Source organism: Papio anubis, chromosome 5 (assembly GCF_008728515.1).
Source record: "Papio anubis isolate 15944 chromosome 5, Panubis1.0, whole genome shotgun sequence".
NCBI classification, from domain to species: Eukaryota; Metazoa; Chordata; class Mammalia; order Primates; family Cercopithecidae; genus Papio; species Papio anubis.
The window spans coordinates 67,753,583-67,772,943 of NC_044980.1; the positions used below are offsets into that span (position 1 = coordinate 67,753,583).

The 19,361-nt window shown below is 39.3% G+C and overlaps 2 protein-coding genes across 7 annotated transcripts in view; one reads left to right on the forward strand and one right to left on the reverse strand.

Moving 5' to 3' along the window:
- The window catches only part of GFM2 (G elongation factor mitochondrial 2), a 48,733-nt gene extending 39,669 nt beyond the window's left edge, over window positions 1–9,064 (reverse strand). For 2 of the 6 annotated variants that reach the window (XR_648113.3, XM_003899809.5), the window contains exons 1-5: window positions 8,618–9,064; window positions 5,397–5,483; window positions 2,662–2,746; window positions 1,123–1,180; window positions 603–700 (exon numbers count right to left, since the gene is read on the reverse strand). Coding sequence is in view for 4 of the 6 variants with exons in the window: in XM_003899809.5 (XP_003899858.1) it covers window positions 603–700; window positions 1,123–1,180; window positions 2,662–2,746; window positions 5,397–5,459 (304 nt within the window). In the remaining 2 variants the exon portion in view is untranslated. Of the gene's footprint in view, window positions 1–466; window positions 701–1,122; window positions 1,181–2,661; window positions 2,747–5,396; window positions 5,484–8,175; window positions 8,591–8,617 lie in introns of those variants that run through there. The other 4 variants (XM_021939458.2, XM_021939459.2, XM_009208616.4 and 1 more) reach the window with 3 other exon arrangements.
- On the forward strand, window positions 8,910–18,936 carry NSA2 (NSA2 ribosome biogenesis factor). The gene is made up of 6 exons (XM_021939462.2): window positions 8,910–9,045; window positions 10,902–11,089; window positions 11,185–11,335; window positions 12,619–12,798; window positions 15,871–16,063; window positions 18,639–18,936. Exons 1-6 carry the CDS (start codon window positions 9,043–9,045, stop codon window positions 18,704–18,706), a joined length of 783 nt encoding a protein of 260 aa, XP_021795154.1. The 5' UTR covers window positions 8,910–9,042; the 3' UTR covers window positions 18,707–18,936.
- The last annotated feature ends 425 nt before the right edge of the window (window positions 18,937–19,361 follow it).

A 19,361-nucleotide genomic window follows, 5' to 3' on the forward strand; every position in this document is an offset into this window, starting at 1 on the left:
CTTATGGGAAAAATAACTTCTGATTGGTAAACTAAATCTGAATTGCGAAGAACTACAAATGAATTATATATATAAGTACCTTATGGAGATACAGAACTCTGTGCTTCCCTGGCTATGGCATGTACCTTATGTGGCACCTGGAAGCTATGCCTATGAAGTTATAGCAAGAGATACTCATTCCTATAGGGCATGAATCTTCTAAGCTAGGGTGGCTCCTGTGAATCTTGTCACCTTGCACCTAATCTGTTACTCTGGGGCAGCCAAAGAAGATAGCTCCCAGATAGCTACAGGGACTGCTATAAGGACTCTTCTAGAAAGAAACACCTAATGCTGCTCTGTTGGCAACCTATGGTTCCTGTCCTGTTGCATTCTGAGTAGATAAGTGTCAAATGGGGCCTATGATAGTCTTATAAGTCTGAATATTTAGTTGAATCTAAGAAGACCCTTTGGTGGATATTGCAACTACCTTATCTTTAAGTTGTGGTTTAGACATCAGTAGCTCTATGCCATATTCAAGGTGTGTAGGTTGACTTCTTAATCAAAATATTTTCCAATGATGCTTTTGCTAATGGGGAGTGGGAAGAGGAGGAATCCATTCTAACCTCCCAGTGATCTTGTATATCCAGAATAGTACAGTATTCTTTCTGTGGTGGTAGTTTTGCCTGCATCAATATGAGCCATAATTCCAATATTACGGATTCTGTTTAAAAGGAAAAAATAAGGTAGACATTACTAAAATTGTAAAACCAAAGTATATATGCTGTTCAAATTTCAAAGCTGGTATTTCTATAATTTACAAAACTGTAAAAACTAGAAAAATGGAAAACATTTAGAGTATATCCACATTACTCTGATAACATAGCTAAGTAACAAAAGGGCTAACTACAACCTACAATTCTGAGACTATCTTATATTCATTCTATGAAAAGTGTGCTGTTGTTACATTAAAAAATTTTAGCATTAAATTGAGAAAAATAGCTAAAATACATTATCAACATCTATTTAAAATTGGCTAGGGCAGAAAGTCATAAAAATTACAGCATTCACTCTTGTCCATCAGAGAAAAACTGCAAATTTTCGTGACAGTCTATGGAAAAGTGTGATATCAATGATAGTACTTACTTAGCTATGGGAGGATTGATGATGGAATGAAGGGATTTGATATCATTTCCTATTAAGCCTAATGAAAAGAAAGTTAAAATTGAACTGTTATATTTATGAAATTTTCCTTTAATTTATAAATGAAAGACTTTAAAATAACTTTAAGCAAATACTGTAATTCCAAATGAAGTAAAGTAAAATTCAAGCTAAATAAATCTAAAATAAACTAAAATTTATTTCCTTGCAATGTATAAGGAAAGCTATGGATGACAATACAACAAGGTAAAAGTTTTAAACATCAAGTTCTAGATCATATCCTTAGAAAAATACAGATTCACCCCAATCTCTGCCACCTACTTCACTTCCATTTACAAAACTGTAGAATCAGAATAAATGCTCACAATAATAATCTTAAGGCACTGATCCTGAATCAAAGAAAAATTTTTAAATGCACAGTCCTATAAACCTGCCCTTTCCAGGGTTCGAAGAGCTAAGAGTGATCCTTATGTCAGTTGATAATGAATTATTATACAATGTGGAACTTGCCTTCCTCAGCAATCCCAGGACACAATACCTTTAAAGACAGCCTGGGAGGTTTCACTGAATAGAAGCTGTAATAATTTAATACTTTTGAAAGGCCAAGCAGTATTTCTTAAATTAAAAAGTCCATATGGCTTATTCTATGCTTAACATATAGTTTACTAATATTAAGAACTAATTCTAAAGAAACAAGGCAGTTATATTCATAAATTTAATTAAAACCCTCCTGTTATTTAAACTATTTCTCCCATGTTTCTATGATACAAAAATGAGAATTTTATATTATTTTTGAAACTTCATAGTGGTTTGAAGATCAAAAGATAATCTATACTACTACAGTCAAATTCACATGAGCAAAATACAGAGACCTAGATACACACCAACAATGTAGCCCATTAAATTAATCCTCCCTTGTAAGTCAACAGCCAATCAGTATTTTTATTCTATTATTCTCACTTGACAAAGACAGTAATGAGAACAGCAACAGAATTAAACTAATTTCACAGAGTCTACCATACACTTGCTTGTTTCAAACACAGAAAGGACATTCAAAAGTAAGTCAACTCCTCCACCTTCCAGCTTTTGATGCCATGTATCTAACCTAAACAATCCCAAATACTTAACCAAACTACTTATAACAATCCTCAAAATAAATTATTCTAGTAAATCTCTCTTGACAGAAAACACTTGCATAAAAAAAAGGAATAAACTAGAAAAAAATTTTTCATAAGACTACCCTACAAGTACATTCACATGTTAAAACTTCCAAACTAGCTACTAAAGCCACCATCCTTTCCTTTGCTCAGCTCATCCGCATGTTCCTCAGATGAGGAGCACAACTCTACTAGTATTTCCTTCTGGCACCTATCCGAACATTCCCACCCCTAATACTCTCTAGGAAATAGCCAAGAAGTAAAAAATGGTTTCAGAACCCTAATAAGAGAGATTCTTGCAAACAAGAGAGAGAAAAGAGATAAAGCGAACAGCTTAGATAAAATTAGAAGAATCTAAAATTTGTACCTGGTAGGGAACTGTAATTTCTTCCAAGTGGCACATGTGGCTTTAACCTTTTTAAACTTGCTCTTACTTTATAGCAGCATATATTCTAGTAAAGAGAAAAAGAAATGACATTAATTTTATTTTAGCATCACTTACTACAGTTTTAACATTGTAATTGTGCTTTGTCAGAAGACAAACTATTTTGTATAGCTTTAAAGTAGTCCTAATTTATTAACTCCAATTCTTTTAAAAAGTGACAACCCAAATATATCCTAGGGGAAAGAATAAGGATAAAATTAATACTGATTTGCTATTTTGGGCTGACCTTAAAACAATGGTTCTCCTCAACCTGCAGCATTAGCATGGGCTGAGGGCTTGTTTGAAACACATGCTTAGGCTCCACTCCAGACAAGAGAATCAGAAACTCTTGGGGATGCAGCCAATCTGTTTAAACCAGCTCTCCAGGTGATTCTGATAGCTATAGTTTGAGAACCACAACCCCAAAGTTCCAAAAGTCAGAAGCTGAGCGAGTCAGAAAGGTTAAATAAGGTATCTCACCCAGGATACACCTTGGTTTTCCTCTGCATCTGCTGAAAGGTCTGTGCGGGGCAATGAGCTCTAAAACCATTAGTTGTTTTCAGGATTTATTATAGTAGTTACACATTAGAATCATCTGGAAAGCTTCTTGAAGACACAGGGGTGGGGAGAGAAGAGGAGAACTGGAGGAGCTGGGCAGCGGCATTTTAAAAAGTTCCCAGGTTGTCTCCAATGTAGCATTCAACTGAGAATTACTAAGTTAGAGCAAGCCTGCTTAAGGCCAAGCCTACCTCCCCCATCTTAGCTGCTTACCTAACCTTCTCGTGTTCTCATGTAGAGGCTGAATATTCTCCACCTCAGTTTATGCCCAGACCACTAGATACACATTTAATAGCTGCCAATATAGTTGGAATTGTTAGTGTATGTAATGATTTAGGGCCATCACAATCTGCTTTTTGTTTCATGAACTGCATATCTGTGCTATCTATATAATTTCTAGGTTAGTTACCAAGTTTCTGGAAATAATATGCTACTATCCTTAGAAAATATTTCCACTGCATAATGACCAGGATAAGACCCAGTGTCTATCACAGAGTGCATAGTCTGAAAGTGTCGGCAATCAAAGCACTGAAGAAAAACTGGGTAACTCCTTGTGCCACTTAATGAGATCACAAATGGAATATAGAAATATATCTTCTTCAAAAGGCTGCTCAGGTGATTTTAAAGTAGCAAAAAAAAAAAAAACAAACAAACAAACAAAACAGTAGACAAATGGTAAGGCTTCTTAGGGTTACAGGTTCTCCACTACAGCAGTCATACCCTATCCACAGGGGGTATATTCCAAGACCCCCAGTGGATGCCTGAAACCTCCGATAGTACTGAACCTAATTACTGTCCATCAGAACATGTTTCTGTTCATGTCTTCTGCCCACAAATTGAATAGCTTTTCCATCTTAACTAACCTCTTATCATGTTATGTGACCATAACTTTTGCAGTTTGAAGTACAACAGTAAAACTAGCAAAAATGTCTTTTTCTTCACAATTTCACGGATAGAAGATTCATTCCTATCATAGATCTTAGCAACCTCAGCATATGACTTTTTTTTTTCCTTATTAAGCCAAGAATTTTCACCTTTTCACTTAAAGGGAACACTTTATGGCTTCTCTTTGGCATATCCAAATTGCCAGCATCACTACTCTTGTGCTCTGGGACCATGATTAAGTAAAATAAAGGTTACTTGAACACTAGCACGGCAATACCACAATCTGATAACCCAGATGACTACTGACTCATGGGTGGGGAGTGTATACAGTGTGGATATGCTGGGCAAAGGGATGACTCACCTCCCAGGTGGGATTAAGTGAGATGTCATGAGATTTCATCACAATACTCAGAATGACACACAATTTAAAACTTATGAATTATTTCTGGAATTTTCCATTTAATTTTCAGACCACAGTTGACTTTGAGCAACTGAAACAGCTAATAGCAAAACCATGAATAAGGGGAAACTATTGTACTCCCTGTTAAGTCACTGAAGATAAAAAGAAATAACCCAAGCAACCTTTAAAGTAATCTTTCACTTAGCACTAGATAAAAGGGGTATTATTACATTTGAGGTTTAATATCTCTGAAGTATACTGAAGACGCGATAGTTCATAAAATAATTTATAGTGTTTCGGAGAGGATTCAGGAGTCAGACCAGAGCTTAAAGACTAAAACAATGTTCCTGGGACAAATATCAGACTGCCCAAGAAGTTGGCTTCCAACAGCTCTGCAGAAGACAGCCAAAAGTAGTTTTATCAACCATTGTACAATTATGTTATACTTCGATATTAAGAGAAACTTTATTTCATAAAATTCTTAATCTATGGATACTTAACATTACAAAGCACATTTTCTGTTAAAGATGTACATTAAGTGATGACATTCTTAGATATAAAACTGTACCCTCCTTCAAAAACAATTGGCATTTTAGTACTCCATGAGACCAGCATTTAGCTACAGCTGTTCTTTTACTTTTAAATTAAGGTAATTTCCTCTCATATTTCTTAATAAATTAAGGTAATTACTTTCAAATTAGTTTGGCTTGAAGATTTCCAAAGGTTATGACTCAACTAAGTCTGGAATCAACAGCTGATGAGATATACTGGGCATTTTAGGCAGTAAAGTAGCTGAGGTTGTTAAAGGACATTTAATTTTATAAGAAATGCTTACATTAATATGCACACTGGATATTGTCTGATGACTCACTGCACATATCCTCAAGTTGCTCAACATTTTGATCCTCCAAACTGTTATTGTCTGAAAAAATAAATATACAAAATTATAAAACTAAAGTTATGTATTACATGTCAGCAAGGCATATGTAAGTTAGACATATGTAAGGTAAAATCTATTACTTTTAAAAAGTTGGAACGATATTTTTAGCTACCAAAAATACAATGCATCATTCAGAAAATGAAATTCTGATTAAATATGAGAAATATGGTTCTTAGGCTTAAAATGTCCCTTTTTGTTAATGTAATGTTTAAAGAAAGACATGGAGATACATTAGAAATCAACTTATTGAAATTACAAAACACTGTATCAACCAAAATGCATTGTTACGTAAATGAATAGAATTAAGTATAAAAACTAAGAATCCACACTTGGTAATTTCTAATTGGCAGTAAAATTTACTGGTTCATTTGTATATTCTGATTTTCCTACCATACCATGTAAAAACTAAATCATGTAAAAAATATATAAAAGTCCTCTTCCTCTCTGATTATAAAAACTAAGCATCTTTAATTTAAAAACATTTGCTAAATATTCACTACGTTTCAAGTACAATATCAAAGCTATTAGAAATCTAAGGATGCAGCTGAGACTGGGGGTGCTGGGGAGACAAACAGATCACGTTAAACCCAGCTTGTCCAACCCATGGTCTGCAGGCCACATGCGGCCCACGATAGCTTTATATGCAGCCCAACACAAATTTGTAAACTTTCTTAAAATATTGTGAGATTTTTTTTCTTGCGATGTTTTTTCAGCTCATCAGCTATTGTTAGTTACCATTAGTGTATTTTATGTGTGGCCCAAGACAATTCTTCTTCCGGTGTGGCCCAGGGAAACCAAAAGATTAGACACACTTGTGTTAAACCATTGTGATCCATGTTATTAAGATATGTCAAAACTCATTACTACTCCTAAGTCTGTTCTTTTCTGGATTTTAGCTAAGAAACATTCACTACTCTTATTTAGAAAGTCATCTAATACTTTCATTTGATTTCCTAAACATATTTGAATCTGTTTCCTTTTTTTTTTTTTTTTTTTGAGACAGGGTCACCCAGGTGGGAATGCAGCGGCTCGATCTCAGCTCCCTGCAACCTCTGCCTCTTGGGTTCAAGCGATTCTCCTGTCTCAGCCTCCCGAGTAGCTGGAACTACAGGCATGTGCCACCACGCCTGGCTAAATTTTGTATTTTTAGTAGAGACGGGGTTTCGCCATATTGACCAGACTGGTCATGAACTCCTGACCTCAAGTGATCTGCCCGCCTCAGCCTCCCAAAGTGCTGGGATTACAGGCGTGAGCCACCATGCCCGGCCTTGAATCCATTCCCTCTTCATGGGTAATGCCAAAGTTCAGGGCCTCATAGTCTCTACAGTTACGACTGTAATAGACATTTTCCTCTTCTTACTTTAACTCAGTGGTTGTCAATAAAAAGATAATTTGCATAACCCAGCCCTCCCCCGCCCAAGCCTATTCCTTCCCATTTATTCAAAAAGAATTTACTACGTGTCTGTCTACCCACTGCTTTCTAGATATTAGCGTTACTGCAGTGAACAAAAGACAACAATCTCTGCCCTCATACTGCCTCTATCCTAGTCAGGGGATAGAGACAACAAACAAAAGTAACAAATACAATACATAGTCTCTCCTATGATGATAGGTGCTGTGGAGAAGAATTAAGCAGGAAAGAAGAATTGGGACAGTTAGAACTGAAGTAGAGATCAAGGAAGGCCTCATTCAAATAGTGACATTTAAGCAAAGACCTGAAGTAGATGAGGGAGGAAATTCGGGGGTTGGGGGGGGCGGCGGGGAGGGGTGCATTACAGGCAAAGAGATTATATAACGTACTGTACCTAAAATATACAAATGCTAGTTATTATTTCTGGTTTTAAAGAGAATGATGATATCACCTTAGAAAATGGAGCCTTAAAAACTGCTTCAAAGGCCGGGCTCGGTGGCTCATGCCTGTAATTCCACCACTTTGGGAGGCCGAGGCGGGTGGATCACCTGAAGTCAGGAGTTTGAAACCAGCCCGGCCAACATGGTGAAACCCCGTCTCTACTAAAAATACAAAAAAATTAGCCGGGTGTGGTGGTGGGCGTTTATAATCCCAGCTACTTGGGAGGCTGAACCAGGAGAATCGCTTGAACCCGGGAGGCAGAGGTTGCAGTGAGATGACATGGCGCCATTGCACTCCCGCCTGGGCGACAAGAGCGGAACTCCGTCTCAAAATAAAACAAAACAAAAACTGCCTCAAAGCCGGGCGCTGTGGCTCGCGCCTGTAATCCCAACACTTTCGGAAGCCGAGGCGGGTGGATAGCTTGTACCCAGGAGTTCGAGACCAGCCTGGGCAACATAGTGAAACCTCGTCTCTACAAAAAATACAAAAATTAGCCAGGCATGGTGGCGCGAGCCTGTAACTCGCTACTTTTGAGGCTGAACTCGGAGGATCGCTTGATCCCGGGAGGTCGAGGCTGCGGTGAGCATAGCTCGCGCCCCTGCACTCCAGCCTGGGCGACTGGGCGAGATGCCGTCTCAAAAAAACCCACAAAAACAAAATACTGCCTCAAATCCAAGCACTAAGAATTAATGAAAGTATTCTTTTGGTACAGTTCTTTTTGTTCATCAACTGAATCACGTTACAAGCTGTGAAGTAATTAAAGGAACTTCTGCAACTGTGCAGTAAAAGGGTAAAATTGGCAGTGTATTCAAGCAGACGTACTTTTTCTTGTAGTGAATTACTTCTTGGCCTCTAGGGGGCCACTAAATACAAGTCCACTCACTTAGCATTTGATGCGGTGCACCAAAACGCCTCAGAAATTTCTGGAATCAGTCCTGTACCTCCAAAAAAACAGAATGTTATCTTCGTCTTTTCTAACAGTTGCAAAGGCCCAGTAGTTCTATTTTTCTGTACACTAAGTTTTCATTCTTCAGCATCCTTCACAATCGTGCACACATTACAGTGTGACCGGAACAAAGATGAGTCCCCCTCGCCGAATGATAGAGAAAAACTTCCATATTGAGCGAACACCGAGGGGAGTCCGGAGGCCTTGTTGTCCTCCTCCGTGGCTGGCTGTGTCTGTCGCAGCCTGGAAGGTCAGCAATACCCAGCGCGGGACAGGGTCACAGGCGTGCAATGTCTCACAGCTCGGAGCAGTACTCACCTGGTATTAGGCCGCGTGCCGCAGGCCAGCTCGTCACCGCTGGGCTGTTGAAGCAGGAGGCGCGAGCCGCGCCAAAGTCTGCAAAGGCCTCAAGTCTCCACACCAGCCTAGACAAACGGCCTTATACCTAAACGAAATGAAGCTAGGATTTTTCCGGTCCGCCGCCTCAAGCAGCCACACCTCCACACTTCCGGCGGTGTACCGGCCAAATGCCGCCTGCCAGCAACTTCCGTCCTCTTAGCCTAAAAGCGGAAAACGGAGGCTCGGAACCGCTGCGTGGTTCTTGCTCTTCACTCGGCCGTTTTAAAGGGCGACCCTTTCCTGTCCCGGCCTGCGTGGCGTGGGCTTGTGGGTCTCTGAGCCCCGAGAATTGAGAGCGTTTTCGCACCCCAGGGGCTGCTCCTGGCGGCCCTGCGGCCGTCACCATGGTAAGGAGGATGCGTCGGACGCCCGCGACATACAGCGTTTGAGTTAGTGGGACCTGAGGGCTCTGGGGCGCTGGGGCAGGGGGTTAGCGGTGGTAGGCGGAAATGAAAACTGCTAAGTGAAAAGGATGGTGGACTCCGTGGGGTACGCTCTGAGGAGTGAAAACAACTTCACATTCGAGACACAGAGGGTATTTGCCAGAACACAAGCTTTGGAGCAAGATTTTACTCTTTTTCTTTTTGCTCCACCGCTAAGAGTCCTAAAAATTACTGATTTCACCACAAGCGTGGTTATCAGCACCAGAGCCTAATGGGAATATGGTTGTGCCTTGTACAATCTTAGATGTTAATCCCACCCCTTTCATTTTACTGTTAAGGAAACTGAATGCGTCAAAATGAAGGGGTCCTTGCCGAAGACCAGACAGCTAATGAATTGCGAAGCCGGACTTAACGGCCCAGATCTAACTGCCAGATCCTTGCTCTTTCTGTTACGTCTCTATCATCTTGCGTTTCTTTGCGAAGTGGCATTCCATACACCCTTCATGTGATTGCTGCAAAGTTTATATGATAGCAATTGGTAGCAGCACGCCTTGCTATTTGTTACTTAACACTGTTCTCTGTGCCGGACTTGGCTTTGTATCATTTTTATTTTTGCAGCCTTAAAATACGAATAGACACGCCTGGTCTCGTGTTTAAAATAAAACGTGTCTAAAATGCAAAAAGCATCCCATACATTGCTGGTGAAATGAAAAATAATGCACTTTGGAAAATGGTCTGGCAGTAAACACATGTCCACATGAAGACTTGCATGCAGTTTATTGCAGATTTATTCGTAATCACCCAAAACTGGGAACAACCCAGATACCTATCAACTGGTCAGTGGGTAAACAGTGGTATATCCATACAATAGCATACTACTCAACAATAAACAGAATTGAAGTACCTATACCTGCAACAAATTGGGTGAATCCCAAACCAGATTCAAAAGGCTATGTACTACTGTTGATCCCTGTTTCTCTCTGGGAAAGGCAAAACTAGGGATAGGTATCAAATTGAGGGTTGGAAAAGAGGATTGACTTCAAAGTGACATAGGGAATTTTAGGGGGAAATGGAAATTCTCTATTTTGATTGTGGTGGTTACCGAACTATGTAGTTAGTAAAAACGTAGAACTGCGCGGTGGCTCACGCCTGTAATCCCAGCACTTTGGGAGGCTGAGGCGGGCGGATTACGAGGTCAGGAGATCGAGACCACTGTGAAACCCCATCGCCACTAAAAATACAAAAAATTAGCCTGGCGCGGTGGCGGGCGCGCCTGTAGTCCCAGCTGCTCCGGAGGCTGAGGCTGGAGAATGGCTTGAACCCGAGAGGCGGGGCTTGCAGTGAGCAGAGATCACACCACTGCACTCCAGCCTGGGTGACAGAGCAAGACTCTGTCTCAAAAAAGAAAAGGGGGAAAAAAAAAACTTAGAACTGTATGCCTAAAAAGAACAGGTTTTACTGTGTGTAAATTATGCTTCAATAAAACTAACTTAAATTTTTTTAATGTGAAATGAAGATGTTATTTAAAAAGCAAATTATATCAAGGAAAAAAGGTCCTGTAATCAGTTCATCCCTTTTGTGGTCCAGTAGATTTTGGAACATTCCCTACTGAGATTATTACAAATGTAAACCCTGATGCCTCATACCATTCAAGATCAAAATTTAACTTACATCATGTGAATAGACTTAATGGTGCAATAATCATTCAAGTAAGTGAACATTTGGATGAAACAGGGTCTTTATGCTGTGTAAAAGCAAGCATTTTAGAATAATTGTCAGTACTTTTAAAAACTAAAATAACATTTCTTGCATCATTATAGCCACAGAACGAATATATTGAATTACACCGTAAACGCTATGGATACCGTTTGGATTACCATGAGAAAAAGAGAAAGAAGGAAAGTCGAGAGGCTCATGAACGTTCAAAGAAGGCAAAGAAAATGATTGGTCTGAAGGCTAAGCTTTACCATAAACAGCGCCATGCTGAAAAAATACAAATGAAAAAGACGTAAGTGGTCTCATTTATTTGTCATAACAAGTTAACATCTTTTGAGTCATCATTATTAAAACAGGTAATTTTGAATCTTTTTTCCTTCTTGGTAGTATCAAGATGCATGAAAAGAGAAACACCAAACAAAAGAATGATGAAAAGACTCCACAGGGAGCAGTACCTGCCTATCTGCTGGACAGAGAGGGACAATCTCGAGCTAAAGTACTTTCCAATATGATTAAACAGAAACGAAAAGAGAAGGCGGTAAGCAATAACAATTTAAGTCTTTGTTTTGTTTAGGAGAATTACTTAAATTCAAATTTGAGGTTCTTGTTTCTTGGTTTAATTTCAAACATGACGTACAGCTATTCCCATTATTTAGATGTTGAGGTCTTTGTAAATTTAGTAATAAAAAAAACTTGCTTTCCCATCATAAGGTTCTAAAATTTAAGTTTTAAAAAAATTATTAGAATGCCATATGAAATTAAAAAGCTGATAAGGAGTGAATTTCAAATTCAATATTTGTCTTCCTGTTTGAAAATCCACAGTGCTATGCAGTCATAAAGAAAAATACAAATGCTTCTTATTTGTGCTGTCCTGTAGTGCCAAAATTGGTTCAAAAGCAGAATGGTGGAAAACTCCCTGAGTTATCACAAAAAATGTGGCTTTTTAAAACACCTGTGAATAGATTAGCAGAAATCCAGATAAAAGAATATGCTGTATCTATATTTAAAGAATTCTTTCTACTGCCTTACACTACTTCAGTTTTTTTCATAGAATTTGCACTCAAGGGAAGCATAAAACATCTGGTGAGGACTTTGTCTTACTATTAATGTAATCTACAAATCCGTTTCAGGAAGAAATACAGAGACAAGAGGTGGAAACACTCGTCCATTGTTATGCTATTAAACATTAGTAAACACATACACTGCTTATAGAAGTCACCATCGACTGGGCACAGTGGCTCACGCCTGTAATCCCAGCACTTTGGGAAGCTGAGGCAGGTGGATCACCTGAGGTCAGGAGTTCAAGACCAGCCTGACCATATGGTGAAACCCCACCTCTACTAAAAATACAAAAATTAGCTGGGTGTGGTGGTGTGTATCTGTAGTCCCAGCTACTCGGGAGGGTAAGACAGGAGAATTGCTCGTACCCAGGAGGCAGAGGTTGCAGTGAGCCAAGATCGCACCACTGCACTCCAGCCTGAGCAACAGAGTGAGACTCCGTCTCAAAAAATAAAAAAAAAAATAAACTAAAAAAAAAAAAAATTACCACCACATTACAGGTGGTATTTTCTCACCCATAACACAGCAATAAGATTTTTAGCTTAAGTCAGCCATTTATTTAATGTACCCATGATATATAAACTTGTTCTGTTTAATTTGCAGCTTATGAGGAGACAATACAGAACTCTAGAATAACAGTTGAGCCAATGATGGTTAAGCAAAAAAAAATAGATCTACTGCTTTGTACAACTAAAACATACTTGACTTATTCTCATTGTCCTTTAATAACAATGTAAACTTTCAACTGTGGCATATTTTTAGGGAAAATGGGAAGTCCCTCTGCCTAAAGTACGTGCCCAGGGAGAAACAGAAGTATTAAAAGTTGTTCGAACAGGAAAGAGAAAGAAGAAAGCATGGAAGAGGATGGTTACTAAAGTGTGCTTTGTTGGAGATGGCTTTACAAGAAAACCACCTAAATATGAAAGATTTATCAGGCCAATGGTAAGTCCTTGGAAGAGTGTAATGACTGAAATATTAGTTCACTTTGTTAAATCGGATAAAGAACGTTATAATTTCCTGAAATTCTTTAAATTGATGTGGAACAGATTGGAAGATATTTTTATGCTATTTTTGTTATTTTAAGTTAGTGATATAAGTTATTTAGTACTTTTTCCACTAGTTAAGAATCTTTAGCCGGGTGCGGTGGCTCACACCTGGAATCCCAGCACTTTGGGAGGCTGAGGTGGGTGAATCACCTGAAGTTAGGAGTTCAAGACCAGCCTGGCCAACATAGTGAAACCGTATCTCTACTAAAAAATACAAAAAGTAATCTGGGTGTGGTGGTGGGCGCCTGTAATCCCAGCTACTAGGGAGGCTGAGGCAGGAGAATCACTTGAACCTGGGAGGCAGAGGTTGCAGTGAGCCGAGATCACACCATTGCACTCCAGCCTGGGCAAGAAGAGCAAAAATCCATCTCAAAAAAAAAAAAAATACATATATATATATGTATATATTTTCAGCTTCGTAAGAGATTTGAAAAAAGTGTCATAAGACATTGTCAGTAAATTCTGACTTTTAAACATGACATATTAGAATCTTCATTTTCTTCATATTTTCCTCATTCAACTAGTGATCTGCTATATGTCCGATATTGTCTAGGTCTCAAAACACTTCTTGTCTTTGACAACAGTTCGAAAACTTGACTAGGACTGTTTTGTAAGAGTCAGTTTCAGTTTGGTAAGGAAAGTATCCAAATGCTCTTGAAAATCATTGAAAAGCCAGGTGCGGTGGTTCACGCCTGTAATCCCAGCACTTTGGGAAGCTGAGGCAGGCAGATCACGAGGTCAGGAGATCAAGACCATCCTGGCTAACACTGAAATCCCGTCTCTAATGAAAAAAAAAAATACAAAAAAATTAGCCGGGCATGGTGGTGGGCGCCTGTAGTCCCAGCTACCTGGGAGGCTGAGGCAGGAGAATGGCATGAACCTGGGAGGCAGAGCTTGCAGTGAGCAGAGATCACACCACTGCACTCCAGCCTGGGGGACAGAGCAAGACTCTAAAAAAAAAAAAAAAAAAAGAAAAGAAAATCTTTGAAAAAAGGAAGATAATTTAATATAGCTTAATTTCTGTTGAAGGCAGCAACAGTAATATGACCCCAAACTTCCCCACCCCTGGGGAGAAACATAATTGAAGATGTATTTTTGCAAAATCCCTTCAAAGAGACTGAACTATTCTCCCAGTTAGATACACAGCCTCAAAAAAACAAAGTATCAGAGAGAAGAAAGTTGCAACATGCCCAAATCCTAGTGTTCAACCTATTTGTTTTTGTTTTTGTTTTTTTTTTGAGATGGAGTCTCCTTCTGTCGCCCAGGCTGGAGTGCAGTGGCGAGATCTCAGCTCACTGCAAGCTCCGCCTCCTGGGTTCTCGCCATTCTCCTGCCTCTGCGGTAGCTGGGACTGACTACAGGCGCTCGCCACCATGCCTGGCTATTTTTTTTGTATTTTTAGTAGAGATGGGGTTTCACTATGTTAGCCAAGATGGTCTCTATCTCTGTGATCTGCCCGCCTCAGCCTCCCAAAGTGCTGGGATTACAGGCATGAGCCACCGCGCCTGGCCAACCTGAGTAATTTTTAATAGATTAAAATATTGGCAAACAGCCTGTTTCTGTAAATAAAGTTTTAACGGAACACAGCCATGTCTGTTCATTTACATATTGCATAACCCCCACCCCCAGAATTGAACAGTTGTAACAGAGGCCATATGGCCTGGCAAAGCCTAAAATGTTTACCTTTTGGGTTCTTTACACAAAGTGTTTGCCCACCTCTGGATTATATCATGGAATCGACTTGTTTTGGTTTCATATTCATATTCTGAATATATTTTGGTAGCCTTACCAGTTCTACAGGGAGAGAATATACAAGTCAGGCTACTCTAGGTTTTCTGTAGTTTCACAGATTTGTCATTGTGAATTAATCAGATGGCATCCTGAATGGTGTCAGTTTCTTAAGAGCTTCATTAATGAATCTGTTACTAAGAAACTGATTTAGTGTTGTTTTCTCCCCATCCCCATACACGCAGAAATCAAGACTGCAAAATGTTGTGATGTTTGAAGTACTACACCCTAAAAGACCCTATTAGGTGACTGGGTGATTCCATAACCAGTTTCTGTAACAAAGACCTCTCTGGGCCTTCTCCAGTCTCATATTACTATCAACCTAAAGAAAGCTAACAATCCACTCCTTTTTTCATCATGGAAGGTAGCTAAGGTATATAAAGACTTGGAATCACGATATTGAGGTTTGATTCTGTTTACCACTCACCATTTAATCTGGAAACAAGTCATTTAACCTGCTGCTCCTTGTTACATCATTCAAAAACAGGAGAGAGAGGGATGTGTTTGTTGTGAGGTTATTGTGTTTAAGTGAGCCAGTTGTGAGCTAGCATAGTGGCCTGGTATATATCAAGTCCTTAGTAAGTCTAACTGTCGATGACTAGACAGTAAAAATCTGAGGCTGTTGCTAGGTAGCTGTTTCAGGGCAAAAAAAAAACTTTTCGGAGGCTAGCTGTGGTGGCCTGGAATCCCAGCACTTCGGGAGGCTGAGGTGGGTGGATAGGTTGAGAGCCCAGGAGTTCAAGACCAGCAGGCAACATGGCGAAACCCCATCTCTACAAAAAAAAAAAAACGCAAAAATTAGCTAGGCATAGTGGTGCGTGCCTCTAGTCCCAGCTACTCAGGAGCCTGAGGTGGGAGGATGTCTTGAGCCCAAGAAGCCCAGGATGCAGCGAGCCAAGTCATGCCACTGCACTCTGGCCTGGGCAACTGGGCAAGACCCTGTCTCAAAAAAAAAAAAAGAAAAAAATTCTTAAGTATATGTGTGGGTGTTTGCCCCACATATTTATACTGTAACCATCAGGTTTTTACTCTGTAAAACATATTTTGTTAGCTGCTTTAAGATGACATTATGCAACCATAGTTTTTTGGAGACGGTTGAAAAAGATAAGCAAAAACAACACTACTCATCACTGTTAACATTTTGGACGTGAACATTCTTATGTTGTGTTTGACTTACTAGGGCTTGCGTTTCAAGAAAGCCCATGTAACACATCCTGAACTGAAAGCCACCTTTTGCCTACCGATACTTGGCGTAAAGAAGAATCCCTCATCCCCACTGTATACAACTTTGGGTGTTATTACCAAAGGTACTGTCATTGAGGTAAATGTGAGCGAATTGGGCCTTGTGACGCAAGGAGGCAAAGTTATTTGGGGTAAGTGAATTTTTGAATATAGGGCTGTTGCTGTTCTGCAGTACTAATAGAAATACTCTTCAAGTTGATGTATTAAAATACACAGCAAAATTTTTTAATGCAGTAGAGCTAAGTTAAAACAATGTAAATCAGATGTAAATCTTTAGTAAAAAATACTTTATAGAAAAAGTAGTAAATACAATTGTTTTAAAATTTAGCTTACTGGTTTTAGTTACATGAGGTGTAATACATTGTTAGATTTATTTTGATCCTTTTTGGCCAGGCGCAACAGCTCACGCCTGTAATCCCAACACTTTGGGAGGCTGAAGGGGGTGGATCACCTAAGGTCAGGAGTTTGAAACCAGCCTGGACAACATGGCAAAACCCGTCTCTACTAAAAATACAAAAAAATTGGCCGGGTGTGATGGCGAGCACCTGTAATCTCCGCCATTGGGAGGCTGAGGCAGGAGAATCACTTGAACTCAGGAGGCGGAGTTTGTAATGAGCTGAGATTGTGCCACTGCACTCCAGACTAGGAAATAGAGCAAGACTCCATCTCAAAAAAAAATTTTTTTTAACCTTTTTAATAAAAATTATTAATTATAAGGGAAGCAGATGAAAAGTTATAACTAAGAAATATTTTAAGAAAATAGAATGAATTAACCATGAGCAGAGGAAGGGAGGCATATATCAAACATATTTTAAAAGCGAGGTCAGCTGACATGAAGTATTAGCCAATGACTTAAGATGTTTTCTGTAAGAAAAAATTTCTTTTGCCATAAGTTTACAAATATTATGGAAATACTTCTTATATTTACATGCTAACATTAAGAGAAAATACCTATTAAATTTAAAGAAATAGAACTATCTGTCCCACGCAGGTAAACTGATAACTAATTGAAACTGCCAGGAGTGGTGGTTCAGCCTGTAATCCCAGCACTTTGGGAGGCTGAGGCAGACAGATCATCTGCGGCCAGGAGTTCAAGACCAGCCTGGCCAGCATGGTGAAACCCCATCTCTACTAAAAATACAAAAATTAGCCAGGTGTGGTGGCCCATGCCTGTAATCCCAGCTGCTTGGGTGGCTGAGGCAGGAGAATTGCTTGAACCTGGGAGGCCGAGGTTGCAGTGAGCTGCAGTCGTGCCATTGCACTCCAGCCTGGATGACAGAGCAAGACTCTGTCTCAAAAAGTAATAATAATAATAATTGAAACTGATTTAACACAGTTTAGTTCATTCTGTTAATGGGATTCTCCTGACCTCCCAGAAATCATGTAGAAGCTTCCAGGCTTTAAAAAGCCCCCTTGCTATCCGGGCGCAGTGGCTGACACCTGTAATCCCAGCACTTGGGGAGTCCAAGGCAGGCAGTTCACTTGAGACTGGAGTTGGAGACCAGCCTGGTCAACATGACAAAACCCCGTCTCTACTAAAAATACAAAAGAATTAGCCAGGCATGGTTGTGAGTGCCTGTAATCCCGGCTACTCGGGAGGCTGAGGCGGGAGAATCACTTGAACCTGGAGCTTGCAGTGAGCTGAGACCATGCCACTGCACTCCGGCCTGGGAGACAGAGCAAGCCTCCGTCTCAAAAATAAGTAAAATTAAGATATTTTGATCCTTTTTAATAAAAGTTGTTTATTACAAGGGAAGCAGATGCCTTCGAAGTTGTAACTAAAAAAAAAAATTGTAAAAAAATAGAATAAGTTAACCATGAGCAGAGGAAGGGAGGCATACAACAAACGTGTAATCACAATAGATCAGTAATAAAACAGAAACGTGTCATGCACTAATTTTAAACGCCCTCATTTGCTTAGTTTTCTACCTTTAGTACCAGATCCAACTACCAGATCCAACTTCTTTGAAAGGGAAGAATACACACTACAACTTCTTCAGTGATTGGCTTATACTTCATGTCAGCTGACCTCAGTTTTAAGATACGTTGTTACCTTGACTTGAAACTCATTTAAAACTTGATACAATTTGTGGGAATAATTATGTGAAAAAGTGACAATGCTCAGGTCAATCCATAGAAGCCTGTTAATGCAATGTACTAATAACATGGAGCTGACCATTATTTGCAAAAACACTATTTATATGAAAATTGTATTCAGAACTCAAGTTCTTAAATGATTGGATTTTGTAAAATCTCATTTATCCTTTACGGTTCATTTCTTACTTATTAAAAGTGGTAATTAGTGATATTTTAGGCATGGTTGGGCACAGTGGCTCACGCCTATAATCACAGCACTTTGGGAGGCCAAGGCAGGCAGATCATTTGAGCTCAGGAGTTCGCGACCAGCCTGGGCAACATGGCAAAACCCCATCTCTACAAAATACAAAAACAAAAAAATTAGCCAGGCAGTAGCGTGTGCCTGTGGTCCCAGCTACTCAGAAGGCTGAGTCAGGAGAATCGCTTGAGCCCAGGAGGCAAAGGTTGCAGTGAGCCGAGATCACACCACCGCACTGCAACCTGGGGAATAAGAGTGAAACCCTGTATTAAGACGGGAAAAAAAAAAAGGGCAAAAGTTATATTCTTTAAAATTAATTTTTATTAGGTAACAACCCTCCCTTTTCCCTTTTTTGGTTTTGTTTTCCTTAGGAAAATATGCCCAGGTTACCAACAATCCTGAAAATGATGGATGTATAAATGCAGTCTTACTGGTTTGACAGCAATTTCATATATAATTATCGAGGACTACACACCAACTGAGAAAACTGCCATTACTGTGATATTTCTGAATACTACCAGCCATACCTGTCTGCAATGAAGAGATTTATTAAATTGTAAACATTAAAATGGTCCTGTTTTATAAATGGTCTTTATTTTGAAATCTGCCTAGACCCCATGTTCATAAAATTGAATGATTGAAAAAAAGCAAATATACAAATACCCTACCTCATCAATATCTGCATTTGTGCGTGGGTATTCGGTAATTTCCTGAAAACACCACAGTGTTCGTTGAAAATGCCTTTCAGAAAGGTTAATACACAATTATGTGTCTGAGAATTTAACTGAAGTATCTTCTACCTCATTAATCATTAATCCTAAAAAAGGTAGCATTAATACAGATGTTAAGTTTACAGTGTTTACACTAAAAGTATGTGAGAAGACACTAAAAGTTCAAAACTCTTAGAGAAATCTTTTCACCTGTGAAATCCAGTACAGCAAAAGGTCTAGTGAATTACATTCTAAACATTTTCATTTCATTTACCATGTGTAATAATATGTACTTGGCACTATTTTCTACTTGAATTTCATGAAAATGAAAAAAAAATACTAAAGTATTTGTATTTTCTTAGCATTTTCTGTATTCTAAACAGT

Bases quoted from the DNA above. Each gene is read 5' to 3' on its own strand.
- NSA2 (XM_021939462.2), top strand. The intron at 11,336-12,618 runs GTAAGCAATAAC...GCATATTTTTAG, and splicing joins AGAAACGAAAAGAGAAGGCG to GGAAAATGGGAAGTCCCTCT. The intron at 16,064-18,638 runs GTAAGTGAATTT...TGTTTTCCTTAG, and splicing joins AGGAGGCAAAGTTATTTGGG to GAAAATATGCCCAGGTTACC.